This window comes from Neolamprologus brichardi, chromosome 14 (genome assembly GCF_056152115.1).
Source record: "Neolamprologus brichardi isolate AB-2024 chromosome 14, ASM5615211v1, whole genome shotgun sequence".
NCBI classification, from domain to species: domain Eukaryota; kingdom Metazoa; phylum Chordata; class Actinopteri; order Cichliformes; family Cichlidae; genus Neolamprologus; species Neolamprologus brichardi.
In genome coordinates this window covers 25,271,592-25,288,923 of record NC_142117.1, presented here as the reverse complement: position 1 = coordinate 25,288,923, position 17,332 = coordinate 25,271,592, and the positions used below count along the sequence as shown (strand labels likewise).

The 17,332-nt window shown below is 37.5% G+C and overlaps 1 protein-coding gene across 2 annotated transcripts in view; it reads right to left on the bottom strand.

Moving 5' to 3' along the window:
* Window positions 1-17,332, bottom strand: part of LOC102798255 (neprilysin-like) — a 32,679-nt gene that overhangs the window by 12,159 nt on the left and 3,188 nt on the right. For both annotated transcript variants that reach the window (XM_006795293.3, XM_006795294.2), the window contains exons 2-9: window positions 17,144-17,320; window positions 15,829-15,864; window positions 13,745-13,906; window positions 1,595-1,675; window positions 1,079-1,174; window positions 857-975; window positions 641-709; window positions 50-184 (exon numbers count right to left, since the gene is read on the bottom strand). In XM_006795293.3, coding sequence (XP_006795356.1) covers window positions 50-184; window positions 641-709; window positions 857-975; window positions 1,079-1,174; window positions 1,595-1,675; window positions 13,745-13,906; window positions 15,829-15,864; window positions 17,144-17,320 — 875 coding nt within the window. The remainder of the gene's footprint in view (window positions 1-49; window positions 185-640; window positions 710-856; window positions 976-1,078; window positions 1,175-1,594; window positions 1,676-13,744; window positions 13,907-15,828; window positions 15,865-17,143; window positions 17,321-17,332) is intronic.

Here is a 17,332-nt window from a genome sequence, read left to right as displayed (position 1 = left end):
GAATTCATATTTCTACTTGTAAAACTGCAAAGTACAAATCCATACTTACATTGGCAATGTCTCTCTCCAAGTCTATAACTCGTGTCACCTCCTCTCTAATGTGAGTTTCATTGATCGCTAGTCCTCGGTCCTTGCGCATCAGCTTAGCCAGGTCAATCATAAATTGCTCATAGGCCCGACATGCCTGTAAAATAAACACAACTTGTAACTCACTGATTTCAGTAACCACTGACTAAAACAAGATTTGACTGATACAAAGTCCGTCTATAGCAAACATGCATATCAATTAAGGCAAAATAGGACGCTGTAAAGTGAAACCAGAGCAAAGGACGTCTGTTCCACTCACACATCTGGTTTGGATTGAGATAGAGTTATCAGCATTATGTGTGTTTTCGTTCATCACATACAAACTCACTACATTTCTAAGAGTAGGAATAAAAGGTATTTGTGCACTGATGTGAACGGATGTTTCGGCTGATAGCCTCATCATTTGTGTTTTTTTTGGAACAAATTCGGAGGGACATGAAATCCAGGGGCTCAAATGAATAGTTGGAACTGCTTTCATTATTCATTGATTAAAAAGCTTTAACTGCACTGCACTGGCGTGTGGATTTGTACAGATGTAAACATGCAAACTGACCTCTGCATAAGGACCAGTGCATGCATAGTAATCTCTGGACACCAGGCCAAGGCTTGTTTGCTGGTCAAACTGGCAAGGAGAAGAAGACATTTATTTTCAGTATCAAAGCCAAATAAAGGCTTAGTCATTACTTTCAGTGAACAGAGGGACATGAGGGCTTTTTGAATATGAATAGAGGGAGGTGAGGTCTTTTCCTTGCCACAGGCGTACACCTACATGAATGATATGCGAGGTTGAATCCCTGTCATCAGTGCCGACGAAAAAGTTAACCAAGAGCAGAGTTCCATATTTCTCATTCAACTTGGCAATGACATCCTCCAACCTCCATGTTCTCCCTGAAGAAATAAGAAAAAAGAAGTGAAAAAGAAGTGAAAAGAAAGAAATGGCATCAATAACATCATGCCCAATGACACTTGAAAAAGAACCAAAGTTCTCTACCATAATTGGTCTCCCAGTTGTCAACAGCTATAGGCCACTCAGACACATCAGGCAGCATGTCAAGCAGAGGACTCCCCCCTCTCAGCTCAATTAAACCTAGTTAGAAGCGAAAATCAAAGAAAATAGGTTTTGTGGTGTAGATACATTTATTTTCTACCCATAAAATTGTGAAAATCAATTAAAAAGAAATTCAACCACTGTATTGCTTTTTATCAAGCACATACTAAACCTGTGGCAATTCAGAGGCCTTAGAGGAGTTTATTGATGTGGCTTCCAAAGCAAATCACTTCTGAAGAAAGCATTCATTTGAATCATGTAAAGCTGAAATATTGCAGTTCTTTTTTTTTTATTAATGATTCATGTACATTTTGATGACAGTTTTGTTGATAGACAATACAAAAACTGAATAAGAAACATTTAACCTTCAACAGCAATTTACAAAATGACTGTTCACATTAGGATAATAGAAGATCTAAAAAGGCATAGCGTGTTAATGTCTTTTGCCTGCTGACTCACTCTCATTGGTACAGGACTTGTAAAGGGTCTTAGCCTTGGTGAGAGCAGCAGCTTCCCCCTCCACTGTTTTTTCAAGGACACCTTCAAATAAAGAAACAGAGCAAGCATGAAGCAAACAATCACAGACAAAGATGAAGAAGCAAAATTGTTCACTGCACAATAAGGAAAGAGGGAGTAGTTGGGTGCATATAACCTCAGGTACGACATAAAGGTTTTCTTTTTCTTATCTCTGGGGATTCAAAAATTCAAGAATTCAGCTGTCATGCATATGCATTTTAATTATTTTATTTAAGGGATGCTTTCGGTCCTTGTGACAGAAAATGGCAACACAAAGTAATTATGATATAAAGCCTTTGCAGTAGATAGTAACCGGTAACAAAACAGAAGAAATGTAATTATTCTAAGAAGAAAAACATGTCACAGCTGTTCTTTTCAATTTAATTGTTTTATTTCTCTCTAAATAAAAACAACCTGAAGAAGTATTATGAAAGAAATATTCAGAAAGGGCATTTTTTTAAGTCACAAACAAGTACAGAATAAATCGTCTTCTGAAGATAGTTTACGTTTGCAGAAAATAGACAAAGACAAAGCTTTAATCATTTTTTGTTTTAAATGTTATATAAAAACACGTGCAACATAGTGTGTATTGGAATTTTCCTTTGATATACCAGGTGCCCCAAGAGCAAAGCTAATATATCAATACACTGTCAAAATGTGAAAATGGCCCCGTATAAGGTGAACAGCCAGTTTTACTTTGAATGAATAAATCAATCAATGAGTAAATAGATAAATAAATAGTGTTCTAGCTCCAATCTTTTAAATGGGCATGATAAATGTTATCATGCAAAATCATGTAAAAATAAATGCATATTTTATTCTGTGTTTGTCACAAATACCTTTTGGCATGGGAGTGACGGCACAGAGCAGAGGAAAAGAGGTGGAACGAAATCAAGGAGCAACAAAGCTGAAGGTGTGGCAGTAAAGGGCCATTTGGAAACAAGAGTGAGCACCAGCGCTTGTTTTATTACCTGCGTTCATTGCCTCTTCAACACCTGTTGTGGGCATATGGACGCCAGTTAGCTCAGCCTCAGGCTAGATAGCATTTCTAGGTAGACAGCTAATCAAAATGAGTGATAAGTGTTGGGGTGTAAACTTGCTAAACTGAGGGGGAGGGCATGGGGACCAATACTCTTTTCCTGTGCCGCCTCGAGGCACCAAGTTGCATATTGTAGCTTTAAAGTGTAACTATTCCTACAGGAACTGCTGTCACTTTTCAGCAGCAGCACACGAGCAGGAGCAACACGAGGATGTGCCTAAATACATTTTCTCATCATCAAGGTTCAAACACCCACACAGTCAGTAATTTTTGTGTTTGCTGCAAACTGCTGTGGTTAAAGCAAGTTTATTGTTATGTGATGCCGGTAAAGAGTCTGTGTCCTCGGTGCTTCAAAATAACAAAACCTTACACCTACACAGGAGGTTTCTGAAACTTCAGCTCAAGTCCAGCTGCTGGTTTGTCATTCAGCACCAACAATATGAAGAACTTAACTCTCCCTGCACTACGCTGATACATTCATGAGCCTGACTATCACGTCATAATGTTTCACTGCAGTTCAACTACTATGCTGGGATTTCTAGGGGTGGTTCAGGGAACCTTGGAGAAAAAATTAGAGAGATGGTTTGGCCTATCAGAAACTGTCACTTCAATATGCTGGTTGCAGTTATTATGATTTACAGCACATAGCTATCTAATCAAGTGCATTGAAGTGATAGGAAACATTGTAACAATGTAGGGACACAACATGACTTAGACTAAAGATATTCTGGTATCACAAAAAAAAGCAAATATAATTACATTTATTTTTCTCCATCGAAAAAAGTCAACTTTTCCCCAGCTTTTAGATTTTTTGTTTCTGTTCATCAACTGTATAGTTGCTTTATATGGCCTGTATCATGAATAATACATGATGTAAATGTATTTCAAGTCTAAGTGCCTTGTGATATGCTTTGTCTACATACGGAATGTATGTAAATAGCTGCACTTATGATTGCTGTTGCTGTTGTTTATGACAACTCAGGAGAAAGAAGCAGCCTTTATGTATTTCACATTTTGAAAATGTATCTCATCAGCACTATATGTGCATTTACATTTTCAGCATTTAATATGCTAGTGCACTGACCTTTCAAAGACTGTAACCCAGGTTCATATCTCTGTCTACAACTAACACCTTTCCCAGTTACAAGTAGTAGTTGTTTGTTGTGAATACCAGTACAAATGCACGTGCTTACAACTACAGTGCTGTGCAAAGGTCTTGTGTCACCCATTTCTTTATATTTTGCTTCTGGGGACCCAGACTTTCTTGTAATTATTTTAAATGGTTTTAAGCAACACTTTTCAAAGCTTTTTAAAAGTTTCTCCTTGGACATGGGCTTCTTTTTCTCTTATTTTCAGTCCAGTCCTTTAACCTGACCATTGTTTGTTAGTTTTTTAGCCCTTAACACTGTGTATGATTCATGCATAAAAAAAACACCTAACTCAAGGGATGAACCAGTGTTGTGTCTACACAGAACAGAGAGCTTAGCAAAGAACCCATTTTAAATGGTGTCTTTAGGTATTTTGTTACTAGCCTGTCGTACAACACATCATTTGTTCCTAACTCTATAGTTAAATCCTATGTAAAATGCCAAGGATAACACAGTTTCTTAGGCATAAAATGACGTGTTTGCACCAACAAGGTGATTCCCAAGGAGCTATTAGGTGAAAACCTGGCATATTCCAGCACAGTCTGCAGCATCTCCTTAAAACAATAGAGGAAACTGGACAAGTGAAGGACAAAACATCTATAGTAGTATCTACAGAGTAGATTTAGCTCTTTCAATGCTGTGCACACAGATAACTAACAAAAACAGAACAAAAACTTTTGGCCAAGGTACAGCCAAAGAGAAATTGCTACAGACCGAACTACAGAGATAATGCCTGTTCATGAACTCATGGCTTCTCAGAACTGGCCTGCTGTCTAGAGAACCAGTCATCTAAACAACAAGAGTGAGCGATTGAAGTCATTCATTTAGATTATTGTAGCATGTTTAAACATTTATTCCCTCAGGGATGGCTTTTTGAAGATTTAATGGAAGAAATCATTGGTATAGCTAGCTTAGTATTTCAGACTGTGTCTCCTCTGCATTCATAAACTTCCGCTTGTTGATAGCCACAAAGACAAGCTGTGCAAACACTGTCTGGTTAGTAAAATCCTCCTTTCTTGAGTCTAAAAGAAAGGATTTAAGGTCATTTTCCCCGTGGCTTTTAGTGTAGCAGACTAAATATTCGGCAAATACAAGCATGTATAACCTGCATGGTAAATGGTAAACAGACTGGCTCTTATAGAGCACCTTTCAACTCTACCTGTACTCAACGCGCTTTATTCACTCCATTCACTTTTTTGTGAATGCTTTCTATCTAACATTCACACACAGTCTCAAGAGCTTGGAAAGAAACATTCACACACATTCATGCTACAACGGATGCATCAGAGAGCAAACTGGGGTTAGTGTCTTGCTCGAGGATATTTGGCACACAGACTGGGAGTAGCCAAGGATTGAGCCACCAACCTTCCAATTAGTAGATGACATGCTTTACTTCCCGTGCTGCACTCACCCTAATGTCTGAAAATTAGCTTTTTCTTTCTGACAACACAAAACTCATAAAAAATAAAAATTGTAATAATATATAAATCATGTGCTGTGTTGCTGCAGAGATTTTGACTAAGATCTAAGAAGGATATGCAAAATATCCCTGACAAAAAATGCTACCAACATTTCAAAGGCTTGAATTATATTTCTTTGTTTTATTCTTCCTGGGTTTTTTTTTTTTTTATCCAAGGAGAGCAATTTCTGTGTTATCAAAAGTAAACTCTTCAGTGGGTGGTTAAGTAGGTAGGATGTGTTATAAAGATAACCTTTGATAACCTTTTGACTTTGACAAGCCGTCACATAGCTCAACATGACCTGAATGCTTCCTGACAATTATAAAGTTATCTTATAAATATTGCATCAACAGATATACACCATCATGCTGCACAGCTCAGTGACACACCAGGATCAATACAGGAAAGAGGATGGAGTTTAAATTACACGGGCACTTGACAGCCAACTTTCCCCTGAGTCCAAGAGGACAACAATCCTGTCACTATGAGTTGGATTGATATGAAAAGATAACAATAAGAACAAATTTGATTTTTTAACTGCTCAAAAAAAAGGATTTTCAATACAGCTCTCTACAGTTTAAAGATCTGGGTTTCCATAAATTACACAATTCATTTTTTAGGAAAGATTATCAACTTTAATATTTAATTTATCAAGATCTGATATGAAATATCATTTTTCCCTTTATAAGCAGTAAGTCTGCAAAATACATATTTGAGCAGTTTCACTCTTTGTTTTTGCAAATTCAGTTTGGATTAAATTTGTTTTCTACAGATTCTGGTGACCTGTTATTACCTCAGTGCATCAAATACTGCTGATCTGTCACACGTTGCTGGCATCTCTTCCTTACACACAAAGTGTTTTGGCAGCAGCTGTGGCAGAGAAAGATAACAGTTCTGTTTCAAAGGTTGATATTCCTGTGACTCAGGGATGGCCGGAGGTTTTTCTTTTCTTATTATTGTTATTATTTCATTTTCAGTGTCTGACTTCCATTGGGTTGTTTTTTTGTTGTTGTTTTTTTTTGCTTTTGACTTACACTGTCACTCACGTGTTATCTTTAGACAATGAATACAGCTGGTCATGGTTCACAACAGCAATCCTGCATGTAGGAAAATGACACCTCACCACTAGGTTTAAATGTGGTGCAAAAGAGTGCTTTTGAAGCTTTCATAATGGGTGAGTAAGGGGGTGAGAGATGTGCAAAGCCAGCCACTCATTACATACATTGGTATGTGATGAGAAAAGGTTGGATTCGGAAATCCTTGGACACAGCTTTTTTTGTTTGCTTGCCATATGGGTGACTGTGGTTTGTACCAGTGACCATCAAATTATAATTGGTTCATTCTAGTGTTAAAGAAGAAGAGTCATAAAAAGATTTTCTACAATACATGAAATGATTCCAAGAGATACCTTTTCAAAATGGTATCTCTATCTCCTGCTGCACAAAACATCCTTTACCCCTTGGAATAAAAAGGAAAACAATCATGCTGTGACAGCCACCATCCACTGACCTCAAGCCTACTAAGAACATGAGGAGCATTCTTTAAAAGGAAGATCTATAAGAGTGGGCAACAATATAGCAGGAACCAGCAGCTCCGAGTGGCAGTATTGACATCCTCAAAGGAAATCCTGACTACTATACACAGACCTACAAGTAGCCCAACTGATGAGAGAGTTAGATTTAAAATGACATATAAAACCAACTTAGAGGTTTCTTTATTGTGCTTATTTTATGTTTATATGTGTTTTTGGATCACAGCACAGCACTGTTATCTATAGACCTGCCTCGGAAAATAGAAGATATAATTAACATGGCTCAGATACTGCCTCCCCCACCTCTGAGTAGGCTGTTATCACCTAATTAAATGGTACAGCAGCTCAATCGGACTGAGATCAGGTGAGGCACAAGTATATTCCTCCTCACCACCATAATGATGTTGTATCCATTAGTTTCTTTCAAAATTGGTATGCTGAAACACAGAGAACATCATTTATTCAAATACAAACACACAGACTAGAATTTTGCACCAAATGCTCAGTGTGTAGTTTTGAGCGGGGTTTTTTTTTGTTTGGGTTTTTTTTTTTTGGTTCATGTGCTAATTTTTAAGTAATTTCTTTCCTTTTCCCCCCTCATAGGTCTACTTGTTTTCACTTCTTACATAACTGCATTTCACTTCAGACTCTTTATACCCTTTTCGTATTTCTAATCCTCCCATTTTCTTATTACCATGTGTGCACTATTTATGCGCTCATTTAATTGTAATGAAGTCCTGAGATAGAGACCCTTCACAGGGCGCTTCCTGCAAAAGGGCACAGATCATGTGTGTGTGATTGGATTACTGACTGCCTGGCGCTAATGTTTAACCATAGCAAAGGCTTACCCTTTCACTCTCTTTTCCACACACACACACACATGCACACAAACAAACAGACACACTTTCTATCACCCCGTATGTGTGTGTTTGGATTTATTTGAGAATGGATTTTGTGCCACCTGATGTTTGCTTGAGACGTCACGTCAATTTGAACCAAACCACTCAGCATGATACAGAATCCGAATTTAGAGTTTCTACCCTCTGCATTGCCATTTTATCCCTGAGTGTTTTTCATTCCACAAGGCATTTCACTTGCAGTGTTTTTAGTGCAGCTGAATTTGCTTACAATACATGACTAAAAAGGATGTACTTAGTGTATATTACGAGCAGAAATTGCAAATGAAGTCAAGACTGAAATGAGTCAAAAGTGTTTTGAGACTCTAAGTTTCCTGCTTTACACATTTGTAGGGACAATAAACCCACTGCGAGGAAACGTCTTTACCAAAGGAATACAGATTAGCTTTAAAAAATTTATGCAATAGTTTTAACGTCTCATCTTCTCTGAGGCAGCCCCGTCTCCTGTTCCCATTCAGCTAAAATTTATTGAAATGTGTTATCTAAGACTGTGTTTGTTTGCGATATATCTGAAAATGACATCCTAATTAAAATTTCTTTGTCTTTTTTTTCATGGCTTTGCTAATGCTGTACATTTTCAGGTAAAAGATATTATATCAGACCGTGTACTGAAGAATATTCTGGAGAAGCTTCTATCGGTTAATGTTGTAAAGAAGCAATTGCATAAAACCATAATATTTTTCTAAATTTCACAGAGTAGTCTAGAGCCATAATTCTAGCCAATCAGTGGCAGACTTGACAGTCTAGGCAAAAGGATGGTAGGAAATCATTCTGCTTTTTTTCTGAAAAAATACATTTCTACTCCATATGCCCAGTGAGTTTTTATTTATTTTTTGTTTAAGTGAAATTGGCATCCCGGTTGGATTTTGTAGTCAGGTTTTTGTTTGCTCTCTGTGTGCTATTGCTGGGAAATATTTGGGGAGAGGAGCTATTCTGGGCGTCAGCTGCCCCACAAATAAAACGTTTGAAGCAATTAGGTTGGAAAAAAAACTATTTTTTGTTACTTATGTTTAAACTAAAATAGGCTGAACAACTGCACTTTAAATCTCCATTTGTTTAAATTAAATATTAATTATAATTAATATTAATACTAATTAGTTAATACAAATGATGTTTTGTTAATAGAATGTACATAAAAGATGCACATAGCCAATATAGTCATTGGATAGAAAAATCCCATTATGAGGCCTCGCATTAATAATAATGGATTGGATTTATATAGCGCTTTTCAAGGCACCCAAAGCGCTTTACAATACCACTATTCATTCACACACTGGTGGAGGTAAGCTACAGTTGTAGCCACAGCTGTCCTGGGGCAGACTGACAGAAGCGAGACTGCCATATCGCGCCATCGGCCCCTCTGGCCAACACCAGTAGGGTAAAGTGTCTTGTCCAAGGACACAACGACCAAGACAGAGAGCCCGGGAATCGAACCGGCGACCTTCCGGTTACAGATGCGCTTCCCAACCACGGTTGCCGCATTGACTGTTTTTGCTGTCATCATCTTAGCTATTAGAAAATAGAGGTCACTAGAAAGGAACAGGGGGGCCTTGTGGCAAATTGTCAGTCACCAGGTAAGCCCACCCTAAGGCACACCCCTCTCTATCATCCTTTTTGACTCTAATTATAGTTTTAAAAATAAATAATATCTTGCGTTTAATAAGAAGCAGACAAATTGAACTAAAACCTTCAACTGATCTGGAAAGTGTTTACTCAGGTTAATGTTTAATTAGGTCTTAGATTGCTTTCTGAAATCAAAGTAGCAGCCTCCTGCTGGCACATCAGCACTGGCTTCATGTTTCAGACCCATAAGTTACATGCAACTTTCATATACGTCTTGTTCCCCATTCAGTGACAAAAACAGTAATTTCTTAGAGCTTGGCTGCGCCACAGCCTACTTTGCTATTGTGTAAACTAAAATAATCCCAGAAGTTGCTGAAACAGCCATCTAGCTCAACACTGCAGTTTTCAAGTAAAGGTAGTAAGTATTTAGTCTCCCCTCCCCCCCAAAAAAAGCAGAATCAAAACTTTGTATATACTATACACAGGTTCTGTCAGTTCTTGTTAGTCAAAATGCCACTTTATTACTCTTAGTGTTATTTACACAGGAAACTCAGACATTTGGCTTTAGGACAGCTAGCAGGGGAGGTTATTACCTTAGTGGAGGTCTAAACTATTTCCTTCTATTCATAAGCATTTTTTCTGGCAAAAACATATTCAATTCAGGATTTTAGTTCAATATGTTTTTGTTGGAGAAGAATTACTGCATTAATATTCATATTATTTTTCTTGGCCACACACCTCAGGTCAGCTATATTTATTTGATGTGTTTATGAGGAGTCGAGTTTCTGTGGTGTTTTGCAACGATTCTTGCTGGAATTTTGATATGAGGAGGTCATGTGAGCAAGCTATTTATCGTGAGCAAGTCCTACTGTGGTCAGTACTGTTTGTCTTACAGTAAAGCCGTATTTCAGTTATTGTTGTCACAGACAGTCAGTCTCTTCAGTATGTCATAAGTTGTTAGCATCATGCAGAAAGGAAGCCACAGCTACCACACAGGTTTGTTTTGAAGTTCTTGATTATGCCAAATTCCACAAGAAACATAAACTGCATGCGCTGCCCTGGTTGGATTTTGCTCTCAATAGTCAGATTTAGACCTAAACAAGAAGCACCTCACACAAGAGAGCAGCAGTGCGCTCATATACAGATAATGCACAGATAAATGTACACACACACACACACACACACACACACATTTATGCCTTTGTTATGTTATTGTTTAGATGAAATCCTTCCTTTCAGCCTTTCTGCCTCTTGTGCGCTTCTTCCTTCCTGAAACAAACTAGTTAGTAATTAAAAGAGTCACGGTCAATTAGGTAAATTATTGCACAGCATGCCACACCTGAGGAGGGGGAACTGAAAAACAAAATTCTACCAGCCTCGTGCACCTACGTACGCACAGCTGTGGTCACATTCAGGGTGCAGATCCTCATTACGGATCATTACAGCATTTTACAGCATCTGAGAACAATCCAAGGCATTTACAAGCAGCCACAAATCCACACAGCTATTCACACACATACACATAGATGGAGTCTTGTTTTATTGCATGTCAGAGAGCCTAGAGCTCTGTGGTATCCAGGTGTTTTCAGGCCCCTGCAGCTGTTGACAGGAAAAGGATGTGCTCATCAGTAGGCGGTAGTATCCAAGTAAGCATCGGCAGCCAGGCCTAAGATCAGAGGTCTTATATTAGAGACCTCAGAGCAGAGGTCACATCTCTTAGGTCTCACACTTACAGTAAATTTTCCTTCTTACATATTTAGTCAATAGAAATGTTTTAGGGGCAAAGGTTTTATGGCTATAAGTCTTCAAAACAATAGAATGTGCACTTCAGATTCAAGGCGTTATGTTTTTATTTTGTTTTTTTAAATGAAAAAAAGGACTTACACAGAGAAGCAAACAGAAAGTAAACCTGAACATGTGTGCATACAGTGCAGTCTGAGACATTCCTACTGTGACAAGCTGAAGGAATGAGCGCAACACTGACTGCTGTTGGGGATTTAATCTGATGAATGACTGGAACCTCATGCCTCTCTGTGGTAAGCACAGCATTTAGAGCAATTAAGTCAATGATTGTAAAACATCAACCACTGCACTTTGCCCAGTGTTTCTGCAAAACTTGCTTTCTTCCTTTCTCCTTTTATAGTAATGCAGCAGATATTAGCGCAAGACCTGATAAATCAGCCAGGTCTCAGCAACAATACAAGAGTAAGCATATTTTGTATGTGTAAAGTCATGCCGCAAACCCACACGTAGCCATGCAATGTGCGTAACGGCACATACAATAGCATTTTCAAATGGTCAAATGAGTCTTTGTTGAGAAATGTTTCCTTCTTGCCCCCTTTGTGTGATTTTTATGAGTGTTTATACTGTCATTGAGAAGACAGAATAAAGCAGGAATGAATGGCTGTGAGTTGTGCAGTCCGAATAAGTTCATATGCACTGCTTTTTATACCATCCCTAAGCTGTTTGTTAGAAGTCTAATTTAAAATCCCCGCAGTACCTCTGAGAATCTCATGTTCAAGAAAATCACTGTGAAGGCGTAAGAGGCAGAATTTCAGCAATACACTTTTATAATTACACTACACAGAAGAAATAATGATGCAATTCTACCACTAAAAGGACCCTCTGAACAAAGGTATATAAATAAATGATCATTATGTTACAAGGCAATCTCTAAACCCTAATGAATGTTCTATTGATTGGTAAAAAGGTGTTGATCAAGAAGTAAAGCGAAAGTAACAAAATTAAAGAATTTGTTGTCCAAAACAAAAAAGTTTTAGAAAAGAAAAGCTTTTCACTTTAAAAATAGCATAGCATGATAAATCATTGTACAGATTTATCATGTACAGACTGCAGACAATATATACTTCATTTTGGATTAAATGCAAAAATCACTTCATTCACATCCACAATCAGTTTTATGTTTTAAAACAAATCTCACCAACTGAAAATATCAGGGTAGATAGCAAAAGAAAGACGATACTGTCCCAATGCAACTGTGTGTTTATCCATCAAGACTGGACAAAAGGATTACTCAAGGATGCTGCAAACAAAGTCCACAAGACAAGCTGCTCTTTAAACCCCATTTTTCCTTTCCCAATAAGGATGAATCTTTCTCATCCTCTCTAATCACTCTGTTTCTCCTGCAGCCACTCCACACTGTTTTTATTACAGAGAAAGGTACTGATATATACATTTCTAAATTTATGGCAGATGAAGAGTTTTCATTTTCCATGGAAAGTTTGTGTCCCATAAATATTTAGCACCCTGAAACAAAGGGCTCTGCCAACCTTCATGCAAACAACTTGAAATGAAGCATGGACCCATATGTACACACATGCTCAAATCTGCAAACACATTTGCACTTTAACTGCCTTTTTTTGTAACAAGGACACTATACTCTAATGCCTACTAAAAACCTACAATACACTTGGGGCGCACTCACACATACAATGCTTAAATTATGCTTTTTTCATCATAATGTGTTGGGATCTTTAGAAAACAGCTCACGCTCACACACATGCACACATATTGATAATGCCAACAAACTCCCAGCCCCCGTGGCATCAATGATATCTATAGAGCTGCGGCCCCTGATGGACAGTCCTCCTTACATCTAAACTAGTGAAACCAAGTCAAGCTGTCCTCAGTCCTACAAAAAGTAGACCAATAAGAACATATTGTGGGAGTGCTTCAGAAGTTTTCATAAGCTAAAAGCTTTGATACAACCCTAATTCCAAAAGAATCTAAAGACAAACAGAATTTTATTTATTTGGAATATAAAAGAATATCAAATGTTTCAATTAAGAAATTGCTTAATTTTTAAATCCAACAAGGTGGACGGCCCCTCTCTCCTTTTGTCAGGGGGCCACAGCATCCATGTTTTCCAGAAATAATTTCAACACAATGGAAAACTAAAACAGAGACCTTTGCACACTGTTTTCTTCATTCTGTCTCAGTGCACCTCTGCACTGTGTTTTTAAAGTACACAACTCAAATTTCAATTTGTCTGACTACAGAACTTTGACTCAGTCTGTTTTAAATGAGCTTTGGCCTAGAGAAGATGTTGGCATTTCTGCATCATGGACACACGGCTTCACATTTGCACGACAGAGCTTTAGCCAGCATTAGTGGCTGGCATGGTGAACTGTGTTCACAGACAGTGGTTTCTGGAAGTGATCCTAAGCCTTTTCAATGATTTCCAGAGATTTCTTCAGATTTTTCTCAGTTTAAACATTTGATATGTTTTCTGTGTTCAACTGTGAAATAAATACAACTTTATGACATTGGTAAATCATTGCATTCTGTTTTTAGTTTTGTTTTACACAGCGTCCCAACTTTTTCAGAATTGGATTTGTATAAACACTTTGGTCTGATTGCCTGCTTGTCTTTCTGTGCGTGCATCTGCTTGCGCGGGTGTGTGTAGGTGTCTGACCTTTGAGGATGACCTCCAGTTCATCTCGTAAGATGTCAAAGGTGCTGTATCTAGAGGTGGTCTCAGGGATGATGTTCTTTTTAAGCCACCCTCCACAGGCATACTGGTAGAAGTTGTCACAGGGGTCCACGTTAGCGTCCATGTTCTCAATGAGACGAGACGCTGCATGGACGGAGAGGAAACAAACTCCATGAAATGAAGGAATACAGAAATAAGCAAGCCATTGTTTAAGGATATACAGTTTAAGTAAAAATAACCAACAAATATATGACAGTGTATATGCAACCTATAATTTGTATTCAAAATTGTGTATAGTGCTGTATAGTTTGTTCAACAAGTACAAGTCAGTGAAACCTACCATTGCACTATTTAATAATATAATATTTGGACAGATGTATTGACAGCAAAAAGCTAACAAGCTGCAGGCTACACTAAAGGGATTCATTTGAGTATTACTGATGTGAACACATTTCTGTTTAATAATTAAAACTATTGTTAACTTAGATTTAATAAAAATAAATGCATTCAAAGCATAAATATTAGGCTGAAAACAGAAAATATACAGTAAATGAAATCCCATAAATGTGTGTTAAGTTAAATAACCAAAAAGTTGAAACGAATTTTATTGGGTTTCCCCAAAAGCAGATCAACCTGCCCTTCTCCCAGTCATAGATGGCAGAAATAGATGGATAACAAGCAGAAAAATAGGTCAGAGACTAACACAGATCAAATTTTGTTTCATAAATAACTGTCAGCTGAACTGATATTCTCCATTCTTAATCACTGCAATTTAGGTGGATAATGGCAGATGGCAACTTGAAGTTCCAGTTAACATGGTCTAGTAGCCAGCGTTTCCATTTTTATATGGCTTGAACTAATGTGATATAACACATTGATAAGTGATCTGTGAAAAATTTTCATGTTTTCAGTTGTTATATAAAGCTAAAGATATGAGCTGTCTGAGGCATTATAAATGGTTGACTGCATCTTTTCACATACGTTTCAGCAAGACAGTGAAAATAACTTCAAAACACTGAAATGCTGAAACTTCACAGAGAACATTGACTAAGCAGAACGAAGGCAGGAATTGTCAGGGCTCTTTCTGTAGGTCACTGAATAACCTGTAAAAAGAAAAGAGCATTTGCAATCATGATCTCTCTAAAGCCTGAAATGCTTGCTGTTGCAGTAGCAAAATATTCAACAAAAGAAGATACAAAAATACATTTCTCTGGTATAAATGTAACATTTGCAGCAATGCAAAAGGAAAAAAAGTGGTATAATGACAGTGATTGAGTTCAGCTTAGCACCGGTACTCGAAAGATGTATACTTTTTTTAAACTGCAATTAAATTCCACAAGGCAGCTCAGAGATCTCCTGTGACAAGTCTGTCTGTCAAATTTGACTGAACTGGGACACCAGCTCCCCAAAAATGCATCAGAAATGAATCAGCATCTGTTGCTAGAAACGGGAGGTAGAGTTTTAACCAGTTAATCTTGTATTTCATGTATTTTTCTCTCCTATGAGATGTTTTTAACAATGTGAAAAAATAAAGTAATAATGTTTTATATTAGTATAGATGAAGAGAGAGACAGGGGTTCTTTTTTTTAAGGATAACAACAGAGCTGTTGGGAGCTACTCTTACAATTTGAGTAAAAATGTCATGTTCACTGACAGGAATCATGATAAAAAAAAGAAGAGAGAGAGAAAGATAAGAAAAATTGGTTGTGTGACAACAGCTTTGTGTGATATTCATAAACGTTATGCAAGATTGCTTATTGCTGGAGACGTGGTCAAAGAATATTTACAGTTGAAATAATGAACTCCATAACAAAATCTTAATATGCTGAGAAAAAGAAGTTTCAGCTTTGGACTGTTTGCTTCATCTATACCTGCTTAACGAATTACCAGTTTCTCAGCTTCTGTTTCCTATGAGAATCTGAAGTGGCAATTTCTCCAAGTATGTCTGAAAGCCCTGGGCTTCATGAGGCAAACTCAGTTTTCCTATCTTCTCCGTCTTCCCTTGAGAAGAATCAAAGCCTGCGGAACGAGCCATTAAAGAGAATGCACAAACAAACAATGCTTACCTGACTGTGTGCAGTCCGCTGTGGTGCAGATTTCATCTACAGAAAATGCAAAACAAATCATTACTCAGTGGGATTTTTGCAGCAATCAGTCATGATGTCATATCCTATTCCTCTTACTCCACTTCCATTTTCTCTCAGTTCCTTTGTTTATTTGTTCTTCTTCTTGCAAATAACGTGTGTAACTCTCACTATCAGGAATTATTTAGATGGTAAAGTGTTAATGAAATTCAGTCTGACACAAGAAACAAAGTACTGTACGACCTTAAACAGAATGCTTCATGAGTTATGTGGAATTGCACATGATGTGCACACAGCTATGTGCATGAACGGGCACAAACAAGGTATTGAACTTTAATCTTTGTGACTTGGTAGTTTACACATTTATGAAGCAAAAAGCCTCAAACTTAATTTGATTCCTCTTTCTGTTAGATGATTGTTTTCTAAGCCTGCAAATTTTCACATTCCTTTTATTATTATTTAATCTATACATCTATAAATAAGCTTCCTATTATCACTGTTAATTTATTCCTACATAGCTTATGCCACATTCCATTAACCCTGGATCTGCAGTGATATATGTGAAACTCCTAATATTATGTAAAATGAGCCTTCTGTCATGTGCAAGTGACAGTTTAATAAATCATAAAGAACATAAAAAAGCACGAAAATTTATGTATATGTTAAAAAACTGACAAATGAAACAGATTTATTTGGCTTCCACTGGCAAAGAAAGGTTTTCTCACTGTCCTTTTATCATAATTTCTCCTGATTTGAAATAAACATCAAAATATATTTACATATATTCTCATCTGGGATCAGATTTTGTACAATGGGTGTACAAAGGTGCCAAAAAACACAATGGAAACTTTAAAAAAAAAAAAAGGACCTTTAAGAGTGTTTTCTTCATTCTGTCTCAGTGACTGCACTTCTGCACTGTGTTTTTAAAGTACACAGCTCAAGTGTCATCTATCACCTGAACAAAGTGCTGCTCTTCAGCAGGCTTCTTTGTGCTCACCATTAACCATGAACTCAGTTGAAAGCAATTGTCCTTCCATGTACACAGTTTAAAGGCAATCTTGAAAAGTTTGGAAAAGTTTGGTTAAGATGAGAAAAAATGCTCAGTAACACTCGGTGGCTGTCAAAAGTATTTTTAATTACTTGATGCATTTGTATTGATAAGGATTTTGTTAGGTGCAGAAAACCTTCATCAGCATGAGCCTGACAAAAACTCCAAAAATGTTTGTCCTTTGAGCTACTCAAGGTTTTCGATATTTCTTATTTATCTTTATCAGTCTTCTGTTGTTAGATCACTCACCCGTCTTCTGTGTGGCAAAGAGGATGATGAGGGCAATGATGACAATGAAGAGCAGGGAGACAATAGTAATGAGGCCGATCTCCAGGGAGGTCCATCGGAGCTTCTTAGCCGACTTGGGGGTGTTGGTCTCTGTCATTCTTGGCACTCCTTCTTCAACTGCCGCCTGTATCAACTCACCTACGGAGTTTT